Below are 24,134 nucleotides of genomic sequence, written 5' to 3' on the forward strand. Positions count from 1 at the left end.
AAATGTGAGTAAGGTACTCCAGTGTGACATTGTGTGATTTTTGCAGATGTTTCAGAAAAGAACGATTTCAATTTCAATAATATTAATATGTATTCCACAAACTCTCCTGAGCAGCATCTTGGCACATCTGCAGATACATGTGCAGAGCAATACAACGTGTATGCTGCCCTCATATGTAGTGGATTAGGATCTGGCGATTGGAGACTGATTTGAGCAGATGCATTTGAAATTATTTTATCACATAAAAAGTTTTAATTGAATCTACTCTTGTTTTCAAGACTGTGTTTAGATAACCTGCCTTAATTCTGGCAGTAGCTTTTTGAGTAAGAGTTTACAATTCATCTCAGAGACAAAATGAGACAAATACTCAGAGACAAAATGAGCATTGCAGTTGGGTTTGGTAATCATGCCATGATCTGAAAGGTGCAGCTCCTGGTGTTCTCTGCTGGGTAGGACAGTGGGTTGTGGTGTAAATGCCAGGTACAGACGGCCCCCCAGATGGGTCACAAACAGAAATGTGTGGTAGGATTATTGCTACTCACTGCTGCGTCAGTGAGACTCAAACTCAGCCCCATGGTGCTGTTCTCATTCTTAGTTAAAAGGTTTGAAATTAGGTTCAGGAGGATTAGCAAGGTTGGGAGAGGTTTTGAAGTTGATCCAAATGAATTTGATTCTAGTTTGATGGTGAAGCCCAAAAAGAAAAGTAAAAAATTATTTATTACAGCCCAGTGGATCATTCTGATGGAAAGGAAATGAATGTTGGAACGGGGGGCATGAATTGCAGGAAATAATTACCATATAAAAGGCTGCCCCTAAGGAAATTTGGAGATAGTAAGAGTTGGAGAATTTAGTTCCTGCATGTGATGATTTCTTGGTGATAGGTTACCCTGTGGTCAGAGGTGGTAATCATGAACTGCAGTGCTGAGCTTTGCTGTGCACTAAAAGAGCCTCTGTGCAGTGCAGTTCGCCATTCAGCTGGGCCCAGAATTGTATTGAGTACAACGTCTGCATTTTCTTACTTAGGCGTGTGCCATTTGGCTGCAGTTAAGGGATGGAGAAACGCAGATCCTGGCTCTGAGGCCTGTGCTGCTGGCTGACACCTTCTTCTTTTTGCATAGAGCATGAACAAATGTGACTTCTGGGTCTGGATTCTTGAGTGGGACCAATTACCACTTCTCCCAGGAACCGTGCTGTGAAAGTGCAGAAACAATGCAAAACGAGCCTGACGTTTCAGGCACTGCTTCGTGGCATGGAATCTGGTGCATTTGGATATGGATGCTTTCATATAATGTCATCCTGGCTCCCATTTCTTCCCTCTTCTGCGTTTTTTTTTACCAGTTGTGCTGAGTGGAGTGCAAGGGAATTGAGGCTGTTGGGCAGCCTGCACCAGCATTATGCTTACACCAGCTGCTTAATAGGTAACTGCCACTTGATGAGAAGTAGTACTTACAGGTGCATTTTGAGGTTTAAAATGGACGTTGTGCAGTACAGTGGACATTTTAAATAGTAATAATAGTTAAACATTAGCAACCCAAAGCAGGTAACGCTGTACATGGCTGAATTGCACCAGGATTGATGGCTGCTGGCTGGATCCCTTTGCTGCTCCCTGGGAGCTCAGTGCACAGCTGAAGCAAAGTGCCACACGCTGTCAGCCCACCTCACAGAGGGGTTTTCCTGCCCTCTCACACCTCAGTTTATGAAGTCCAGAATGCACAGCTTTACCTTTCTGCCATAGCTCTTAGCTGGACCTCACTGCGTTGTGACAGTCTGCGTGCAGCAGGGCATGTGGGGCCTCTGGGGGGTTTCTCCTCTTCCTGCATTGTGAGGGCCTGTGGTTACAGTGACTGTGGGATCCGTGGTTGTACTGCTGGGCTCCTTTCTGTGCCAGGGCCCTGCTGGACCTTGCAGGGAGTAGAAGTCACAGAAGTCACAGTAAGCCCCTGGCTGGTGGTTGAAAATGAACCAGCTTTGGTGCCACTCAGTTAATCAGAAGGCCATCAGGAGCAGCTTTGTTGGCTTAGCTTGAAGCTGCACTGAGTTGTTCTGCCTGCTGTTTCTCAGGCTGTTACTTCTCTCTCATCCTGCAGCATTCATTCAGCAGCAGAGGTTCCTCTCCTACACTTGGCAGCAATATCTGGGGTTGCTTTCAGCACGCAGTAGTCAGCGTTGTGCTCACAAATGGTGCCAAAATGATGAGACTGCTTGTGGATGCCCCGTCCTTGGAGGTGTTCAAGGCCAGCTTGGATGGGGCCCTGGGCAGCCGGGTCTGGAATTAAATATGGAGGTTGGTGGCCCTGCATGTGGCAGGGGGTTGGAGCTTGGTGATCCTTGAGGTCCCTTCTAGCCCAAGCCATTCTATGGACAGCGAGCTCCCTGCTGCTGGTAGGATGAGGAGTAGGGAGAGGATGTCCCCACTGACTGCACACTGATGATTTCTATGTATTTCTATGTTTCTGTGGGCTTTACCAGAATAGCTACACTCTTAGTGCCCAGTAAACCATGGTGCAAAGGAGCAGGGCAGCAGCTGTCCTCTGGTTTCACTGGCACCCCAGCTGATGTTCCAGGCCTTCCTGCATTGCCACGTGTGCCCAGCTGCCATTGTGAAAAGCTGCACACACTGATGCCTTTCCCCAGATGCAGACTCTGTTTCTGCTGGCACTGTGACCACACAGGAGAAGGAATTTTCTCAATTTCCTTTAAGGAGGCCAAGCTATCGGAGTCATCTGAGATCATACGTGAGTTAGGTGTAGTTATTACAAATGAAATTGGCAAATGACAGCGCATCTGTTCTAAACACAAAATGCTGCACATAAGGTTATGTGTACTAAATTTATTCCAGATGCTCTTGTTCCATTGGTCTCTTTGTTGCTGTACTCTGCTGCGATGTGCACGTTGCTGAACCAATTTAAAATCTCACCTAATTCACTGTCACAGCTGTTCTGTGCTGAAAGCCAGGCATGTATTGCAGGTACTGTAGTTAGCTGTCCACACAATGTCTCTGTGTAATCGTGGGGGAGTGGGAGGAAGGGCAATTCCATCAAGGTAAGAAAAAAGCCTGTCTTAAGAAAGCAGATGCTCTTCCCCTCGTCCACACCGACAAACCAGTGTCTGTGGGCACACACAGACCCATGCAGAGCGATGCCTTTCTTGTAAGGTGTCTCATATGCAATTACTTTTGGCACTTTTCTTAGTTCTCAAAATGTAGAAACAGTGCTGATGTGGCCGTGGGCAATGGATGGCAAGGAATTTGCCCTTTCAGCATCCTGTGGGAGTATTTTAACTCAGCCTTGCTGAGGCCACATAGTTCTGAAAGCCACTATCAGCTCTAAAAACTTGTGTTGCCTCAGTGCCAACTTAGTAGATGTGTCAGCTTTTCTCTTTGTGTGCTTTTCAGGACAATATTCACTGTTCTTTAGCTTCATGGATCTGTGGTTTGTTGTTCAGTTTTTTAACCAGGTCCATACTTGCCACTGTGTGCCAGAATTTTGCTAAGATATATTTTTTTATTTAAGTAAAAAATACGTTGTTCCTGTCTGTAAAACTACACGTAACAAGGCTCAGTCACTAACGTCACTCCTCTAACCATCTTATTTTCTTGTTTTAATTGTAATGTTACTCAACACATTGCATTATACAGCACTTTTGAATAGTTCATATTCACAGTTTTGAATCACAGTAGCAGAAAATAAATGCTAGGTCTGCTGCTTTACCAACACAGTACGTGAGATTTGCAGGCTGTGCCATCTAGAAGTCACTGTGTTCAGTTGCCAAAGATGAAATAGGATTGTTGGGTTTTGGGTTTTTTTTTTTGCATCTATTGCACTTCAGCTTTGAGTGCAGTGAGTAAAAGATTAAATAATTTGTACTGAAATAAAAGCAATTTTCCCTCTTTGCTTTTCTCTAATAGGTCCTTGAAATAGCACTAACAATACTTGTGTTTGTATGAGTGTCTGGGAAAGAGCTGTGAGAATTGCATTTCCCAGACTGTGTGGAAAATAAAAAGAATTTGCTCACTCTATTTAAAGATGGCTTCATGACTGGTACACTGAGCAGAACGGGAAGCCCAGTGTTTAATTACGTTGTCTGGAATCGCTAAAGGAATCCGGGCTTAAAGACTGGTGGAGTATTTAAGGACAGTGTTTATCCCCTTTTGTGCAAAGTTTGGTTAAGACTTTAGGGGACCACCAGGGCACCGCAGTGCTACGTGGAGCACTTCCCTTGTTACGGCATGTTGTAATTCCTGGCTCAGTGTTTCTGCTCATATGGTGCATTGCTGTAAACGCAAGTCCGTGTGCACATAATGATGATGAGAAACGTAATTCACTCCTCAGCATGCAGGTAAAGTAATTCATACTGATTTCTTCACTTCCAGTAAGAAATAATAATAGTGATAAGTTGCCTAGTACTGTGGTAGTGGCCAAACTGCTGTGTGTTTAGCCAAAGCCCACCTCAGGCAGGGTGTGCCGCTGTGCAAGGCGCTGCAAACAGCTCTGGGCAGTGTCTTTCTTCTCTTTTGAATGTTAATTTGTCATCTTTACAGTCATTAGATGTATTTGAAATTCTGTGGCAATCCATTTCTCATCCTTTTCTCTTTCCCCTTTTCCAGCCATCCATTTCCAGTAAAGTTGCTTCACCTTTGTAAAGAAGAGATCAAAAGATCCAAAGACATCCGGAAACTTCGCTCCAGCGTAGGAGTGTGAGTCGCAGTCAGACAAACAGAGCACATCTTTTGTCTGCTCATGGTGATGAAAATGTAGCACAGTAGGCACCAGATGGAATAAGGATGTAAATGAAAAATGCATACAGATACATGGGATAAGTTAAGTGGTTGGTCAAACGCATGAGAAGGATCAGAAAAGCATTAGCTGCTCTTAAAATAGTGTTTTTGAGGATGTGAGTCGTTTCCTTACTGCTCATAGAGCTCAATTCAGGTGCTGCCAATGGAAGGTACCTATGATTGAGTAGATCTCGCAGGTACACGAGAAAAGAATGCCAAAAATGAAAAGGAATCCATGTCTTTGTCTTTCACTCTTACCTCCATGGTCTTTTGTTTTATGTGAGAGAGTTTGATTCAAGATGTGAGTTTTTGTGCAAAGACTTTGGGGCTGCCTTCAGTAGCTGTGAAATCACAGTTGTATTTGGCATAAATGTGTGGCATCTCAGTAACCCTTAAGAATTTCAGTGCACTCCCTCTCAGTGTTTGCTTTCCCACAGCTGAGATCTCCTGGGGACAGCAATGCTTCATTGTCTCCCCATGTTGTTTCTTTTAATGTACACCTTCATTCTGATCCTCAAAATGTACTTTTACAGTTATAGCATGAACAAATATTGCTCGAGATCCATATTTTCTTATGCTTTTCAGGTTTTGTGGCCTGATTCAATTTCAGGGAGATATGAGAGAGAAAGTTTTGTTTCAGCTACTTCTCCTCCTTTGCCATCCATTTCCTGTGGTAAGTCTTGAAGAAATTGCATAGTATCGATTGTGTTACTTTAATATATATGAAGTTTAAAAATAAAATTAAGAATGTTGCTTTAATGCTCTTTGAAGAGACAGTGATGTAATACCAGGTTTTATTTCTCAAGGGTCTGTCCTCTGCTGTGCTGCCACCTGAAGCAGATTAAGTAACTGAAACAGGGCTCGAAAAATGAGCTACTGCTTCTGAGGATGTGCAGGAGAGGACTGTATGTGGGACAACATCACAGGCATTAGAGTTGGTTTTTGTGTTGTTTTTTTTTGTCACTGTAAAGTTTCTGGGAGAATATGAGGTCCATTGTACCAGATGTTGTAGCCCAGACTGGTGGCTGCTGTGGCAGCTGAACCCAGTAATGAGCTTCCAATGGCACTGGTGTTCAGGGCTTCATCTGGGAATGCTGCAGGAGTGCTGTGAGGAGGTGAGGAGAGGCAGCTTCATCCCTCAGGTGGTGCAGGAGAAGCAGGGGCTGTCAGATACAACTGCGAGGGCACATAAAAATGTGGCACTGCATGCCCTGGTTTCTGGCCAATACAAACCTACACTGTTTATTTTAGCACTGATTCCGTTGGTGTTCAGGGCAAAATAATATGGTGCTCAGCAAAGCTGGATGCTTTGGAGTTTTGGTCCAGACGTTTCCATGCTGTGTTCCCTTGCTACAGAAAGAGAACTTTGCAGGAGGGGCAATGTAAGAACTGAAGATAAATCATGTCGTGTTTACATCATGATATATTTATCTTTTAATAGAGCAGTCGATTTAAATTTGCACCACTGCTCAGGAAATACGCCTATAATTTCTTTGCCTCTCTTTAGTTACCATCAGGCTTCCTTGACAAAGAAAAAAAAAGAAAAAAAAAGAAAAAAAAAATCAACATTTGTTCCTGTTAGAGTTTTGCAGTCTTCCACGTAGTGCCTTTCCACGCACTGTATCTCAGGAACCAGCCTTGCTTGCTTTTTCTTTATGTGCATCACATTGCAACTAAACAGTGCTCTGGAAAAAAATCTTGGGTAACTGCTGCTGGATGCTGGGGTCTAAAAACTAATGTTACACAGCCTCTAGGGTGAGGAACATAATTTCTTTGTAGTCCTACAGCAGCCAGCATTGGGGCAGACTTTTGCTCAGTGAACATTTCAAGTAAAGAAATGCTCCGTTAGGCTGTTCTTAACATTTGAATTTACTCCTTGTGAGGGACAGGTCTGAGAAGCAAATGTTTTCCAAAAGGCACTTCTGTGACCCTCATCCCTTCTTCCTCTGCCAGCACCAATAGGGGTGGAAATGCCTGCTGGCCTTTTCCCTGCAGCACTCTGGATACTTTACTAAAGCTTCCTCTGCCTCTTCCCATAGATACGGAAAACAACAGCCAGTCAAGTTTATGAAATGTTGATAACCTACAGTGAAGTAGTTGATCCTGCCATCATAGACGAGGTGATGGCCATCCTCAGCGATAGTAACTGGTGAGTTGGTTCTCAGATAGTAATAGCAGCTGAAATAGATTTTGTACCACTGAAGCTGAAAGAAAGGCATCCACACCTTTAAGGACTGGAGGTCAGGAAGCTGCACTGACCAATAGTCTGCACTGAGTGATAGGTATTTAATTCTGGCAGCGTTTTGGAAGAGAAAGGATTGGTGCAAGCTGTAAACAGCAATTAACTGAAATGTCTTTGCTCCAATTTCATCTGAGCTCCAGCTGCCCCACACTCCTCACACAGTAATATAGGAGAAGGTGTTTTGAAGAATATCAAGAACGTATGTCATACATATTATTATATTAACTGGTTTTTTTCTTCAGTGATATTTCTTGGAAATGAAACAAACGTGTTTCAACAACAAGCACACCTTAATGCTGCAGTTCGCATGCTTACATTATTAAACTTGTATTTAATTTCCAGCTTGTTTCTGCATTTGAGCTTAAATAACATATTTGGGAAAAGAAATTAATGTCTGCTATTGGCAGGAGCGGCTGCTTCACATTTCCCTGAGATTTCAGTACAGCAGTCACAAGTTTGGAAGAACTGGTTATTACTGGCTGTTCTGCTTTCTTGCTCGACTACACGTTGATCTGTAATGTTCTGCCTAGGCTGGTTCAGTGCTGGCTTAGGAAATCCAAATTAAGAGCAGGCTTTCTCAGCAGTTTAAACTTCGGCTGCTACAGAAGCAGTTGATAAGGGTTAGGTTGCTGCTGCTTACAGTTGTGAGCTTAGAAGAGGGACACACCAAACTGCTACAGGAAAAAAGCAGTTGTGTGGAGCTGCTCACCAAAACAAAGCAGTGAACTTCATACAGAAAGTTCAGAGAAAATACTCTATTTTCACCTTGCCCCTATGAAGCTGTGACTGCCTGCCTGCTTTATTCCCTGTCACAATATATCCCTTGCACTGAGATAAGAGATGAAGAACTTAAAACTTGTTTTATCATGTTAATTTGAACTGTTTACAAAGGAAGATAGATGAAGTCATTGCTGAGTATCATAGAGAGCCCTTCTCAGTGCTAAAGCACAGTAATTGCAGCAGTAAAATAAGCACTAACAGCAGGAAGCCAAACTAAATATTTGGGGAAGACAGTAGTGACTGGAATGTGCATTCTTGTAACATTTTCTTTGTTAGAATTACAGAGAGCTAATTGTACAATTGTACAATTCCAAGTTTAAACAATTACACTATACATAATAACATTTTCTTTAGCTACAGGAAAGTTTCCAGTATTAAATGTGACCCATGACATGGTTTACTGATGGTTGTGGTAGGTCACCTTGATGGTTGGACAGGTAATCCTGAAGGTCTTTTCCAACCTTGATGATTCTATAATCCTCAAGTGTCCAAATATATTTTTATACATATTATTCAGGTTACTTTTAATTCACTAACTTGTACTTTTGCTTTTTCTCTGTTTTTGGAATCACTTTACTTGCTAAGAGTTAATTTTTCCAATCACTCATTTAGGCTTAAGAAAAGCAAACTGTATCTGCTGATTGAGCAGCATTTCAGTTATGATGTTGTAAAAAATGTATCTGTTAAAGAATGTCATGTTTGGATTTTTGGCATTCGGGGCTTTTTGTAACCACTGCTGAGGAAATTATCTTGTAAATGTTTTGTTATTTCTGTAACTTTTAAGAAGTTCTGCTAGCATTAGGTCTGGGTTTTCCGTTCAGGAGAATGCCTCCCTGCATGGCAGCACGTTCTCCAAATCCAGTGACACTTAGTTACATTCTTGATATGGTGTTTTCTAAATAAAAAGCAGCTATAAATGAATAAATTAATGAACTTTTAATCAGAAAGCTTTTACGAAGAAAATTACTTTCCAAAATAAAAAAAAGTCTAAAAGAATAATTTTAGGAGTTGAACTCCTAACTGCCATCTCTGCAGGAGCTCGCTGGGTATTGATGGTTTACCTGGCTTAAAATGGTGCAAAAAGCTTACAATTTTCTAAAAATGCCATGTAACAATGGAAATATACTTGAAAGAACAGACATAAGCATAGTGATAAATTAAAAAATGGATACTTACATGGGCAGCATTGGGTTTGTGTTTTTGAAGTGATTGGAACTTGCTTCTTTGTGCAGGGAAGCTGAAGTAGCAGAGCTACGAGAGAAACGCAACCACCTCTGTGAGCTCCTGAAGGTGCCCAAACCACAGCTGGTAACCAAGGTAAGGTACAGCAGTGCTCCTGAGCTTCTGGGAAGAAGCATTGCAATGATCAGTTGTTCCAGTAACTGAGGACATTTGCTAAGTTCTGTGGAACAGATGTAGTCCTTCACAGGTTCATGAATGTAGGAATGTCCTCACAGCTGACTACAGAGTGTGTGGAGTTGCTGAAAACTATTCTCTCAAGTCCTTCCAATTTCATTTCTTGAAAGCATTCCAGAGTTGCAGTGTGACATCTTAGTCAAAATGCAAGAATTAAATAATACAGCACAGATGTTTCAAAAACTGTTTGACTGCCCTTTCTAGGGAAGAAAAAAAAGGATGACAGCATCTCACTCCATTTTAACAGCAAAATTATAAGGTGTGCTGTTGGTGCAAATCACAGAACTGTAACACAGAGAATATATTCTGGAAGTTAACACATTGATAAGAAGACAATAGATCAGGTGTAGATTTTTTTTTTCCACTTTACTGCAGACAGTTTGCAATTGCTCATCCACTCAGTATTTCTAGAAAGGCAGAACTTCCTGCTTTTAATATCTGGAAGAGGTCGTTCTGTTCTGCTGGTGAGGCTCAAGTAAGCAAGATAAGTAACAAACGTAGAAGGAAACTAGTTAGGTCTTAGCGCGTTCATCTCAAGCACTAACTTACTGGATAACAACAGGAACTATTCCAGTTGTAGGTGATGAAATTCAGCACAGCAAAGTCCTTTCTTTCTGGAATCACCCAGCAATGGTAGAAGAGGGGATTTCTTTAGGAGAAGACACTGCTGTGAAAGAGCATTCCTAATTGAAAGATTTCAAGGTTTCTTTAGCAGTGCATCAATCTGGCAAGCAAATGCCAATGCTCAGTACATTAAAAGCACAGAGCTGTTACAGTACTGTGCATAGCCCAGCCAGAGAACTTTAGAGTTTGCTCTAAAAGTGACACTTAGTGAACTTGAAAGACTTGCTGCAGCTGTCCTCATGTCCTACCTGCAGCCAGCTGGTTCGCACACAGGAGCTCAAGAACAAACAGCAGGAGAGAATGCCAAGCATTATGAAAAGATGAATTAATTTTATTGAAATAAATAAACAATTATTCCTTTAAAAACCTGTACAAATCAAATTTACTGGTGGGTAGTTAAAAATTTTAACTTCACATTTCTACATTTTCTTCTGTTTAGTTTACTTAATTCCATACACAACTGTGCAGTTGGTAAGACTGCAATATGTGCTGCTCCACCTCTTTTCTCTTTCTCTCTTGCAGAGTTCAGCAAAGTGAAGTCGCAGCGCTGGCTTCTGCTTCGTAAATCCAAGCTCTTGGTTCAGGTGCTGCTGTGGCATCTCAACACGGTGGATTCTCAGCATCTCTGCAAAGTACACTGGTGAACAAAATAAGAGGCAGAAGTCTTATGGCACTGTGCAGATATGCCGACCCTGGGAGGGCAACGATTCATGATGTCTTTTTCTTAATTCATTATCTGTAGCCACAAGATGGCAGTTTGTCTTCATAGCTTCATAGCTCTGGCACAGCTGACCTGTTGGGTTTCGGTTGTTTTTTTTTCCCCTGTGTCAATGATTTACATTTCTCCAGTTCTGAATGGAATCATTCAACCTGCGCTTGCTGTTTACACATTAAATATTAAAACTGACTGCATTACTCTTATCAAAGAATTTTTTTTGCTGGAGTTAAGAATGGCTATACTTACTGGTACTTCATCTTCAGGAGAGTTTATATGTGCAGGCAAGTATGCCATTCGTACATCATATTCAAACAAAAAAACCTAAGTTTCACTTCAGCTAATGCCAAAGTGTTATTCAAGCAAATGTAGTAAACTAGCTTTAGGAACTGAAGTTTCATTTTCATTTTTCCCTCACTACAGCGGGGAATCAGTACTTCAAGCAACTGGCAGGAATTCAGACTATTCCTTATGGACCATAAAACAAAATAATTGCAACATTTATCTTCAGTAACATTACTGTGATTGTAGGGCAGATGCACAGGTAACCTGATGGTGTCACTACATCTGTTTTTTGATGGTTCTAGTGAATTCAACTCTCCTTGCTCTTCAAATAGAACAGCAATCAGGGACAGTACATACACACACACCTGGGAAAATTTGAAAGAAAGGGAAATTTCAAGAGAAGCTGTGGAGTACCTGCTATGGTGTAGTGCAGGTGTTCATTTCCAAAACTACACTTGTGTCACTGTGAGATTTTTTTTAAGATACTGCAAATGACATATTATGTTATTCAAAACTTCTTAACTAAGCTTGCAACCTGGGCTGGCACATGAAGTTCAATGTAAGTCTATGCATGGTATTCTCTAACTATTAAACAAATGAGTACTCAGTTCAAATACTGAGCTGGCCATGTGGCTCTGTGCAGCACAGTGGCTCTTGCAGGTGTCACCCCTCCTGTTAGGCTGTCATTAAGAGCCTTATATACTGTAGTATAATTTTTCATTTTGCTCTTGCAGAGTTTTACTGCATGAAAAATACAAGTTGTGGTGGCAGGACCTGCTAAGTACAAAAAAATAAGAGAAGGTCCAGTGAGAAATATATCTGCATGCAGTAATCATGTGCCTGCCAACTGCTGTTACATATACACCTGCTTCTAACAGTCCTGAATCAGAGGATGCTGTACTTGCTGTACTTCACCTCAGTACTGGCTGTGTGCAGAACTTCACCCATGAAGTGCCAGCTGTTGCTCTCAGTAGCAGATGAAGCCAATAGCAGGGACAGGTTGAGGGCCCCAGCCAATGTTCGACAGAAACCTCTCTTTACACTTGCATGGTTATAGGCTTTCCTTGATGCATTTTTAAGACTTCCCTATGGTAACAGTGCTGTTGTAGTCTTCTGGCCCTTATTTGATGATTACTTCAATTAGAAGTACAATTTAACAAACAAAATGAGCTTGGTAGGTCAGTGCTGGGCAATAGTAAAATGAGTAAATACCTCTATAGTGGTGTTCTTAGTACCTCCCTTACAAAGGGCTACTAGGAAGGAAGATTAGTAAAACACAAATTACTAAGAATTTCTAACACTGGTCTTCCTGCACGTGCTGATACAGACATAACATACAGACATAACACACAGCTTTGATGTTGCTGCCTTACCTTTGCCTTTAGTTAAAGTGATAATAATCCATCCCTTCTTTCAAGTTCAGCATGTTCAAGTTCATTTCAAATGCTCCTCCTGTCAAATCCTATGGGGGGGAAACACAAAAACCAGACAAAAAAACTGGACAAAAGTATTTCAGGTTGTAACAGGTTTTGCTAATTTGGTTCTTTGGGCCACAGGGAAAAAGTCCCATTTGGAGAGTTGAACATAAATAGAACAAAGCTTAGAAATGTATCTGTTCAAAAATTAGGCATATGTCGAGAAATTAGCATTCAGGTTAGTATCTTTGGGGTTGTGGGAGGATGTCAGACAACTCTTCATTCTAATGCACTGAAGTAGAACATGAGGACTACACTGAGAGCTCTGAAGATAAACATCTGCAACTCTGGGTATTTTGTTTTCCAGTGTAGGCATTTGCAGAGAACAGACCAAGGGAAGGAGTGTGATACAACAGTGACTTTGTAGATTTTGAACAATGATTAGCTTGGCTGATGAAACAAACCTTTCATCAAGCAACTGAAATACTTTGCTTAGGTGAAGGTGTTTCCTTTTAAGCTGTCGTTACCTTAACAGGAACCTGGTGGGTTTGCTCCATGAGTCATTTTTCAAGGCAGCAATACAGATCCTAACACAGCTGTGATGTCATTAAAAGAAAACCTGCCAACAGCAGTGTTTTTGACATTTCTGTGTTGGCCTCACCGAGTTCTACTTCAGGAATATCACAGAAATGAATTAAACCTCACAATACTACAGAAAACTTTATGTTTTTTTGGATGGTCCAGAGTAGCAATATTGAAGTTGCACAACACCCTGCAGGTGTTTTGGACAGGAAGTTACAAAACTAGAGCCCAAACAAAACTGGAATTGGAGGAGGAGGAATGCTGGACTTAGGCTAGAATAATTGGCTTCGATAAAATTGCTCTGGGACTTTCTATATATCTGAGTTCAGAAGTACAGTTTTCTGACTAACATAGAGGACATTCAGCTTCCAGCTCATCTTGGACCCATCTGCTGAAACGCTTATAAAACTGCTCACACAGCATATAGGTGTTTCTTAGAAGCCCTCCATTCAAGGAACACAAGGCCATCTCCATCAACAGTCTGCCCAACTGCAAAACCACCCAACCTGTCCCCTCCAACCTGCTCCTTAAATTTATATAGGAAACACTGCATATTTCAAAGCATGGCTCAAACCAGCATGCTGTGCTCAGGCTCAAAGATTCCCTCCCTTTTCTCCTATCCCAGTATCTTCTACCTGCAGTGTTTCTCAGTTTTCACTGGCAATGCCAAAGTATACAAAGACAACATTATCTGATCCAGAACTTCAACAAAAACAAATCCACCACAGTCCTAAAGCTACTTGAGCACTGTTGTTTACAAACAATTAAAAGGAACAATGATAACAGCTAATGCATAACTTGGAGAAGGGCAGAAAAGGTCTGATGGCAGCAGATTTTTAAAGCAAGAGCTCCACTTTACCTATCTAAGCCATTGGTTACCTGAGTAATAAGGGCCTGAGTGTGAAAGATGTTGAGTATGGTTTTTTTCTTTTTTTACCTCTTGATATTAAGAATACTTGACAGCATTTAGTACTTCGAAGGACTGGGTCCTGGTTTTGCAATCCAGTTCAGATCCCAGGCTTCCACTGGTTCAAGTGCAAGACTCAGCACTCACATCAACAGAGAACTCTACTTAGAAATGCAGGTCCTGATCATGACCTTTAGTCTCCTCTAATGATTTCATAAACCCAAGATTACCCAAATTTGGACTTGGGGTAGGAAATGGTGCTGGAAAAAAAAAAAAAAGCGCAAAAAAAAAAAACAAAACAAAACCAAAAACAACCTGCTCTGAAGAAGGCTTAAAAATGAAAATAAAAGAGCCCAGATGCTAAATTAAGCAGAAGAGTTAAAAACAAACCTTTCATTCCCAGACCGCAAGACTGAGGTGACAGAACAAGGCAGTGTTTCACAATAACTGGTCAACAGTAAATTTCCTGAATACTTCACACAACTGAACTAGTTTAATTACTGAGGCAGAATAGCAGAAAATCCCTTTCATTTCAAGCACTTGGAAGCCATGCCAAAACAGGGTACAGTAAGTGATTTCTAAGCATTTTGCTTTCACCTCAAAGCAAGAAAAAATACACAGTGCAGACCCTTAGGTGAAGTGAAGTGGTACTGCAGGCTGGTACACAACTGTGATGAGCTGAAGCCATGATGTTATGCTCCTGGGTAAAAGCTTTGAAACATACACACACACCCCCAGAGCACAGGATTTCAGCTGCAGCCCTTTGTGAAGCCGTTTTAAAAGCAAACCCAACAAAAATCAAATAGTGTGACTGCTTTTTCAAAGATGATTTTACATGGTAACAGAGTCATACACCGCTAGGGAGGAGCTGCCAGAGAAAATAAATAAGCAAACAGTGCTTGAAGTACATGGCCATCAGGGTCAACTCCTGCAGACCACCACTTAATAAACATATCTAATCTTCAAAATCACCCTCTTAGAGCTGCTTATAAACATGCAGGTTTTGTCTGTATCGCTACTAAAAATAATTCTCAACCATGAAAGGCAGAACAAAAAACAGCAAGGCCCCAGAACACTTCTTCAGAAGGATGCTGGTTAATCTATATTTGTAAATAATAAATTCGGAAGTCTGGGATGTTTACAAACTTGTTAATGACTTCTGTTTAAGTAAATCAGTGGAAGGTCTCAGCAGCTAGCTCTGCCTTACATCAACTTCAACAAGTCCACACCACACAGAAGCAGTTCCAGCAGGGGACTCCAGCCAGGCTGCATGGGCTGCATCCACACGTTTGTTTGGCTGCACAAGAAACGTCCTTACACTCACTGGGAATCTTTCTATGTTAGCAGCATGACCTGAAACACAGAGCTGGGTCAACCTCCTCACCCTTAGTAGTTTGAAAACACGGACACTTCGTAACCTCTCAAACAGTCGGATTTTGTTGGTCCCACACAGCACCCTATGGACAGAAGAACTTTGCTTTGTTGTGGTCATGTCTTTCACCTCACCTTGGGACTTAGCTCCTAACATCAACATTTTCTGCAGAGTTCCATTTGATGTATGCAAGCGAATAGAATCAGAGAGGCAGAAATAGCTATCAGAAAGTACAGAACATTTTTCATTTGATGCGGTCTTAACATTTATCTGCGTATGCATCCTACCATATTTCTTTGTTTGAAAAACGCGCTGGAAGGGGAAATGGAGAGAGGTGAATAAAGAAAAGCAGCTGGGAAGGTTTGCTTTTAGCTGTTCCTTCAGATGTGGGCTGCACAGAAAGCAAGGCAAATTCCGTCTATAAATACAGCAAAGGCCAACCCGCGGCATTTTGTGGCCCGCACAATAGCAGCGCAGATGAATGAAAGTTCAACACTCTGCTCTTCTCAGCCCATTTAGAAACCATTTCCTTTAGCGGTCAGACCCAGAAGTTTGAAAGCTGCTGCAGACAGGATACCTGAATATTTTAAACCACAGACATTTATCAGCTTGTTTTGTTTTGGTAGAAGACTACTTTCCATGACAAAACTACTACTGAAAAGCGTGGCCATTTCAATCCCGGCACAACCTCGCAAGTACTAAGAATGGGATTTTGTAGATTCCAACTGCCTCCACGGAGACTCATAACAGTAATTAAATCCAGCAAGTATGACAATGGCTGAAAGAGAGGTTGTAAAACTTCCTGAGGATCAGCTGCAAAACCCAGCGGTAGCAGAAGGGAGGGTCCAGCAGGCTGGGTTTGGGAGTGCGACTCAGAACTCTGCTGGACGAGACCCTCCGAGTCCTTTGCTCTCTCCTGGCTTTTACACGTCCTACACTTTGGTACAGATACCTGCGTTGTCTGTCTCACTGTGTCCGAGGTTTCTCAGGTAATAACAGTATATTCAGCACTACAGACAAATACTTAGTTTCAGCTCTTCATTATAAACGTCTGTGTCCTTCTAACCCGATCCCTTATCTTCATAATATCACACCAATAAATGGCATAATGACAGAGGGGTACGGTGAGGTTTGTATTATTAACAGGTACATTTAAAACTTACACAGAGGCAAGCTCTGAGGGCTCCCACTACGTTATTATGCAAGTTTATTCTCATCATTTTCTTGTCCCTTTGGCTCCTCTCGTTCTCCCAGGGTACAACACTGCTGCAACTCCTTGCATACTGACTTTCATTCACCTCTGCACTGGGGTGTTTTTGCCATCAGGTCTTATAGCACCAACGTTAGCAGTACCTGCGTGTGTCAGTCACAAAGTGAGATGGGCAAGGACATAACCTGCCTGCGGTTTGTAGAGGCAGCCCCATCTGAATGGCTGTTGGCTTCATTACGTTCTCCCAGAAAGTAAGCAGCTCCAAAGACACATTAGAAATAACTTCACAAGCTCTAGAAGTATTTCAAGTAGGTCAAATCCTATTTACAATTTAAAAATACTGCTTGAAAGAGACTATGGCCTACAGTACTTGTGGATTGGTAAGTAGGAAATGCTCAGTGGCAAATAGCAGAAAATGCACTGAAATCACTTGTCTTAAGGCAAGATGTTGTACAACAGCCTCATTGTAAGGGCTTCACAAATTAGATGTGCTTTGTAGCAGGTTGCACAGATGTTTTGTCTAGGGGCTTCCACCCACCATTATATGTAGTATGAAAAATTAAATTAGTTGTAATATCACTAGTTAATCCAGCAGTTTATCAACCAGCACTACACAGTAATGCCCTAAGGTACTTTCAGTCTGGCTTTACAACCTAAGTTATGATCTCAGAGTTGGCTGTAAAGTTGGGAGGGCAAAGTTAACAGGGATCTGTATGAGATGTGATTCAGCTCATTTATCTTTAAACAAATCTACAACAGTTTTAAAATATCCATGTTTCTACATAGCTTCAAGTTTTAGTTACTTTCAGAGACTTTTTAATTAACATTTACAATTACAGCATAGTTGCTATTTTGCTTTAATCTTCTGTGTTACCCCGCTATGCTGTGCTATTATTTTAAATATAACAGCACAATTGCTGCTGGTTATCTTCTAGTTATGTTACCACTGTCAGCCACGGAAATGGTGTCAGAATTCACAGTGCCAAACAAAATAGTTTTCAAGGTCTGATTAAAAAAAAAAAAATAAATAAAGCCTTTGAAACTCACAGGGCTGCAATATTTTAGGAATAAACAAAACCAGGTGACCAACGATATGTACTTATTTGTGCATACAATGGTGGGCAAGAATATAGAACAGATCCAAGCTCCTTTACCCAGGCTGTAATTCTTATCATTCTTAATATTTCAATTCTTAATGCTGCTGTTTTAAAACCCTGAAATACTCTGCACAGTTTGTTAGAAGGGCCCTTCAACTGTATAGTAAAGACTTCTGGGAAAACAGTTACATAGAAATTGATGATAATAAGGAGCAATTACTGATTTTGTACACACAGCTAAGGGTGCTCACCTGCTTCACACAGATAATGAAAGGTGGAGTTGCTTCTCTGAAGTGACATATAGGAATTTTTGGTTTTGGTCTCTCCTGCAAGCAGAGCAGTCAAACAGTTAAGAAGCACAAATAGGTACTTGTTTTAGTTTTAGGAGCTACTAAGCAGTAAAAGAGGAGAAGTGAATTTTAAGACCTTATTTTAAATAGTGCACATGATCACGTCTCCACTCACCATTTCCCCAGTCATTTCAAGAACCCATTACTTTCTTTCCATAACCTTTCAACATAATTGTTCTTCTTTGAATGAAGTTATGCACTACATTACACAGATCTTAATTAAGAGCTTTCTGCTGTTGAAAGGAGCAGCTCTCATTCCTCTCCTTCAGGTTATCTGCCTTTTAGCCCTTTCCCCAAATGATTTCCTCTTGGATTTAACTACAAGGCATGTTGCTATAACAGCCTATCACATCACCTACTATATATATTTTTCTGTTTTTCTTTTGAGCTGGTTCTACCCCTTTAGTGAGCTGAATCAGCTTAATGTGCCATCAGAGAAGGAGCAAAGCATGCACAAGGCAAGCAGCAAATACAAAAGCAGAATCCTTCCCTTAGTTAGAGCTGTTAAATGGCTTATGCTCAACTAGACTTCAACAGGGCTCCAAGCTGCAGAATCTTCTAAGGATTCACAACAGTTTGTAGTACAGTCTTATTTATGACTGATCTGGGAGAATGGCTGCATGTTAGCAAGACATAAGCACAGATCTGCAGCAGAAATGCCCATAGCATTACTATTAACTAGAGGTGATGAGTCATGTTCCTGGTCAAAATCCTCAATTCTGATTGCAGCTGGAAGCACTCTCCCAGTACAGAGTCTGATTTTATAATTACTCTAGTCTAATCACAAGTTGCATCTGAGGAGATGCTCCCTCACCCCTCCCACAGCAACCTCAGGGTAATTTTATTCACAAGATAACGTGCTGGAAAACTTCTTTTGAGGGTTCCTTCTCTGCCAGATCAGCAAACTGAATTGTCATCCTTTAGCCACAAGACTGCTAGACCCAGTATAAACAAGGCAGTGGGAGTGCGGGGCTGAGGTCAGACCACCCTGCAGCTAAACCAGCTGAGCCACAGCGTCAGACTGCACTCCCAAGGACCTGACCCAGTGCCCAGTGAACCTGAGAGCTGTCATGTCAGTGACTGTTTGAGGGCCTGAATCCGGATTAAATTACTCCAGATCTTGGAGCTAATTGCTACCATTAAATTAATAGTGTAATAAAACAACTTTTTCTATGTGATTTGTTTACTGCTATCTAAATATCATTATTCCTTCTCAGTGGAATGAAGTGTTTGTGCCTACAATTCTAGGCTCGAAAGGAGCCTATCAGTTAAAGTCTTATTTAGATACAGTATGACTATAATTAACCTATAGATAAGTTACAATTCATCACTGAAATTTTCTTCTACTTAGCAGACATTAGACTTTAGTCCATCATTAGCCAAATGCTCTCATCTAAAAGAAAAACCATCAGAGAAGGCAATACTTTATCCCATCAGAATATAGATGTGTCTTTTTAAGCTGATTTCAGTTAACTGAGGTACTCCTGCCTGTCTGCTTCAACTTGGAAGATGACCCCTTTGGAAGAGGTTTGCTGCTATCACAATTTGTTAACAGTGGAAATACCATCTCACAAATCTTCGTGTTCTTCCTTCTACTTCTCTCTTCATTAGGGCAAGAAGTTTGTGTCTGTAAATCCTCCCACTCATCCCTCTTTGTTCTTTCTTGTGAGATCTAGATGCATCTCTATAAAACCCATTCCTGAAGAATCACACCTTGTGCTGGTTTTGATCTGACCTGAAACAAAACTATTCAGAGACAATTCCTCTGTCACCATTACAGATGAGGTGGTCTCATTCAGACAGGGATTCTGGCTCCATAGTTGGCTCTGTGGTATTGATCTCCAGCTCTCTAGCTTCCTACACAGTCACGGCCTCCTTACCTCTAACCACTAGTCATGGTCTCCTACCAAAATGAGCTGGCATATCATATTAAACATTTGTGCTATATTCTTTCATCACTTTTCTCAGAACATTTTCAGATCACAGTAACGAATGCAAAAGGAACTAACCTCAGATTCTTCATAAGTGTAGAATCCTTTTGCTATTTTCTTTTCATCAACATCGCAAAACGCAGTTACCTGGAGAAAAGGAAGCAGAATGGTTCAATGCCATTCTTTGCTATCAGCAGGTATTTCACTTGGTCGCCATGGTCTTTATGGAGATTAAAACATATTAAATCACTTCCATGTACATCTTAGTGAGATAGGCAATGTTTGGAGATGGCTATGAGCAGACTGTGTTTTCCTGATCATGAAAACAGATGCTGTGTAAAAAAAACCACATGAGATCATTAACCTGACATCCTCAGTGACACGCCGAGTAAAGACAGAGGCTGGCCTCCTTGTTGCAGGACTTCCAAACACTTCAGATTTGATCATACATACCTGCCAGTCCAGTCCAAGCACATCACCTACTGCAAGATACAAGACACAGTGCTGCACTATTGCTATGGATGCTCCGGTAATACCAGCTTCAGTTCTCAGCCATAACACCCCAGGTCTGCTGTTTACCTCTAGATTTTATCCCTATTTTTCAACTGAAAACACCAGCAGATTTTGTTGTTTAAATACACACATTTACTGCTGTGTTTTTGTTATTCTTAATGTAGTTATGGAAGCATTATTTATAGCCCTTGTTGCCAAATATTTCACATTTTTTTAATCTGTATTCCCCACAAATACACAGGCATAGTAAATGCCTGCAATCCGAAATACACAGTGGCCTCATTCTGGAACCATTAAACCAAATGGCAGTAACATTTTGTAAGACTTTTAAAAACAAATGTAGCTATGTTTTCCTCTGACTTCCTTTGGATCTATCTGTATCATCTGCACAGAGCTTTTACACTGAAGCAGAATGGTGAAGGTATTTAAGGTCTTGCAGAAATCAATTATTCTGGTGAAAGCTGGGTAGCAGCTTTCCTATCTTTTTAATCGTTGCATTAAAAATTGATTAACAACACTTAACATTGGGAAAATTTGAACAGCCAAACAGCTGTATATTAATTTACTAAGTTGGAGAAGCTGCAGAAGGCTGGCTGGCTTTCAGTACCTACCTCCATCCCTTCCATTTTCCTCCTTTGCATAAGATACTTTATTTTACCTAAAATGACCTCCTTCTGTTTGCACAATAGGGGACACTGATGCAACAGCATTAGTGTCCTACTGCTGCACTTTTGCATCCTTTATTGGTTCACCAGTAAAGAAAAGAACGTTAAGGAAACATTAAATTTTCACTTTGGAGCTGAAGGAGGAACTGAATCACGTTTCAGGCCAGTAGATCCAGACTTCTGCTCTGGGTGCTCCTGATGCAGGGGTCACACTAAGGACACAGCCCACGCTTCAGACTTTACAATGGAACTAGAAAGGGAGTGCAGGGAAGTACTAGGAAGCTAACAGACACTGAACAAAGTCTCTGTGGCTGATGGAGGCTGGGTTAGGCAGCCCTAATCGCAAGCAACTTCAAACACAAAGAACCAGCACCTTCCCTAGGTTCTCTTTTGTCTCTGTGCTTGGACAAATGAATACATCCCCAACTCTGCTTTCCCCAGCCATCATTATAGCTTACTGTAACTGAAAAACAGAAGGTGTGGGCTGTAGATGAGCAAGAATTGAGCATAGCAAACTTCATTCAAGATTTCTGCTGGTAAGTATCTGCACATCTAATTTTCAGTGGATTCAGCCACCTTAAATCTGATATCTGCAGTATTAGAAAAGAGGCCAGACTCCAATGGGCAAATCTTCTGACAGAATGTACACCACGTGGGTGGCCAAAATGTAAGTCAACAATTTTTCTGCCACACGCTATTTTCCAATTAAAGAAAATCTGTCTGGAGACAAATTCAGGACTTGCACACAGTTGTTTATTCAAGAAGGGGGACTCAAGGCATCAGGCTTACTTGAGATATTTACGTTAAGCTGTTAGGCTTACCCATGTTGCCTGTTCCTCTCTTGCACTAACAGGCTCCTATCTTGCATCTCCTACGAAGTTCATCTACCCGTACAGGAGCTTCTGGGGAGGAAATTATGAACTATAAAAGCTACAAAACAGTCTCAAAAGTTTTTTTTTTCCTTCCTCCAAGCAGAATAACTCATCTGCAATGCAACTGACAACATGGCATCATTGAAGCTTACATTTGTATATTTCCTTAAAACTGATGTATGTGCCTTCAGGCCACACATCAGTTTTAAGGAAATACACAAACGTTTGTGCATTTTTGTTTTGAACAACACACACAGATCTGTGCAGGTACAAAACAAACAAAATATTGCTGTTTTTCTCAACTGAAAATGAGATGACAGCTATCTATGTGTGATTCACAAGCTACATAATTACTATAAGTAATAGTTACAGATTGTAACACACATTAACAGTGGTATAAAGGCAATGGAGAAAGCTGTTCCCTTCTTAAGAGAGTATTTACGTGGCTCTAAAGATCAGTTATTTACTCAAATCTAGGAGAAAAAAATTGGGGAAGGTAAAAGCATGCCTCTGGCTGGTTCCTTTTAATAAGCACAGTGTGAAGGGACAGGCTTGGACTATCAGACCAAGGAATCTTCTCTATTGCATTCTCTCTCTGTCTCCTACTGCTCACACGGTCCTCCATGCATTTTAAACTTCTACTGACCTTCCTGATTCTACTATTTATAATTCTTTCACTCTTACTTGTATAAAGCCTCGGAAGCACGTTAATATACATCTCTGCAAATGTTAAATCAATTTTGGCTATTCATGTCAAAACAAAGCAAAGCAAAACATTATAATGCAAGTTTAAATAGATACAAGTAATGACAAACAGACCAAGGGGCACACAGAGGCAGAAACATCTTCAGCATGCCATAAGAGGAACCACAAAGACAACAAGCAATTCTCAGTCACAGTCAGATTGACTTCAGTATCAGGATGTTGCTTTTATTGCAGCCAGTTAGCATTACACCACAACAAAAGCTGCGTCTCTCTCTGAATTCCCAATATGCATGTCATGCACCCATTAAAGACACTACTCCATTAAAGACATCATCATCTTCCCTCTTTACACACATACACACCAAACTTGCTGAAAACAACACTCATGCCAGGATCCAACACGCAAAATTAGCTTCTAAGTATTGAACGTCCAAAATTCCCCTTATTACATGCAAAATATAGCTGCATTTAGACATAACGCCATGGGAACCACTGCAAGTCTCTTATTTCTCTAGGACACACAACTAGGAAAGTTCTACCAGGAATTTTTCAGGTATGCATGCCTCACAATCCATACTGACAAAATGGCAGTTCAAAAAAATGCACCTTCGTGTCTGCAAACAGCAGAGAAGTCTCCCTGCAGTATTTCAGCATGAAATACTACCTGTGGTCCAAAATAACGAGTGGTAGAATAGATCCTTCATTTTAGGATGCTTTATACCTGGACTAAACTGAAGGTTTTAAAGTCCATCTGTCTCCCTTTGCTCTGTGAGCTCTCTTACTGGCTTTCTATCTTGTGCTCTGCAGTAAAGGTGGGTGCAATATTCTTCCCTTGATTTCTCTGAGCACTCCCCACTTCATTCTCTCATATCGTCTATCACATACTACAAAAGATAAGCATTTCTTGCTTTTGGGAGCATCAAGTACATGGCTATGGATGGTTTTAAATGGTAAACAAGCTAGGAAAAAGAGCATACAAAATACTTTCTTGAAGCTTTCAGTTTTGCCAGTGGATAGAATACAGAAGTTTCATGGGCTGGATGTGCACAGTACTGTTTCCATGCCACTCATTAGCTGATGCTTATTTTGTCCTTTCCCCCTCCTTTTCTGTTCACTACTTGAACTATTTTCAGCGATCGGAAATGACACAAAATGTTAATGCTCAAGTTCTCTTTTTAGCTAAAGTTTGACAGAGAATAAAAGAGTGGACAAGACAGCTCAGAAACCCTCCAGGCATATGGAGTGTCCCAAAAACATTTGGTTTCCATCTTCAGCTGCAAATTATAGACAAGACGGATGTGTTTTAAACAAGAAAAGGTCTGTTCGACTTCAGTCTTGCAGAAATGCTAATACTAAACCACTGTCAACTGTGTGAATCAAGAAGGGGGCAGACAGGAAACAGAATTTCCCTAAGAATACTGAGATCCTGGTAATTAATTCATAAATAAAACCTGACTGGTTGAATAATTTTTTTCCTTGTGTTACTGTTTAATAAAAATACTGAACCTTGGATCTTTGCCTGAACACTTTGGAAAAAAGGCATTAATTTACTCTTCACCATGCAGATGTCTAAAGGAAAAGACAGAATATAGCTTAGGTGTTTTTTCTCCTTTGATATAGTCATAATTTAACTGAGACAAACAGACTAAAGTCATAACATGTTATTGAGCACAAAT

At 41.0% G+C, this 24,134-nt stretch overlaps 2 protein-coding genes across 2 annotated transcripts in view; one reads left to right on the plus strand and one right to left on the minus strand.

Moving 5' to 3' along the window:
- Nucleotides 1-10,168, plus strand: part of TBCD (tubulin folding cofactor D) — a gene marked incomplete at both ends in the record, with an annotated part of 107,417 nt that extends 97,249 nt beyond the window's left edge. The window contains 5 exons of the mRNA XM_079544288.1: nucleotides 4,607-4,696; nucleotides 5,363-5,450; nucleotides 6,817-6,926; nucleotides 9,032-9,116; nucleotides 10,094-10,168. Coding sequence (XP_079400414.1) covers nucleotides 4,607-4,696; nucleotides 5,363-5,450; nucleotides 6,817-6,926; nucleotides 9,032-9,116; nucleotides 10,094-10,168 — 448 coding nt within the window. The remainder of the gene's footprint in view (nucleotides 1-4,606; nucleotides 4,697-5,362; nucleotides 5,451-6,816; nucleotides 6,927-9,031; nucleotides 9,117-10,093) is intronic.
- A 2,052-nt stretch (nucleotides 10,169-12,220) lies between these two features.
- B3GNTL1 (UDP-GlcNAc:betaGal beta-1,3-N-acetylglucosaminyltransferase like 1) overlaps nucleotides 12,221-24,134 on the minus strand; it is a gene marked incomplete at both ends in the record, with an annotated part of 109,584 nt that continues 97,670 nt past the window's right edge. The window contains 3 exons of the mRNA XM_079544142.1: nucleotides 12,221-12,301; nucleotides 17,674-17,748; nucleotides 19,782-19,850. Of these exons, the coding sequence (XP_079400268.1) occupies nucleotides 12,221-12,301; nucleotides 17,674-17,748; nucleotides 19,782-19,850 (225 nt within the window). The remainder of the gene's footprint in view (nucleotides 12,302-17,673; nucleotides 17,749-19,781; nucleotides 19,851-24,134) is intronic.

This window comes from Tetrao urogallus (genome assembly GCF_951394365.1).
Source record: "Tetrao urogallus genome assembly, chromosome: 18".
Classification (NCBI taxonomy): Eukaryota; Metazoa; Chordata; class Aves; order Galliformes; family Phasianidae; genus Tetrao; species Tetrao urogallus.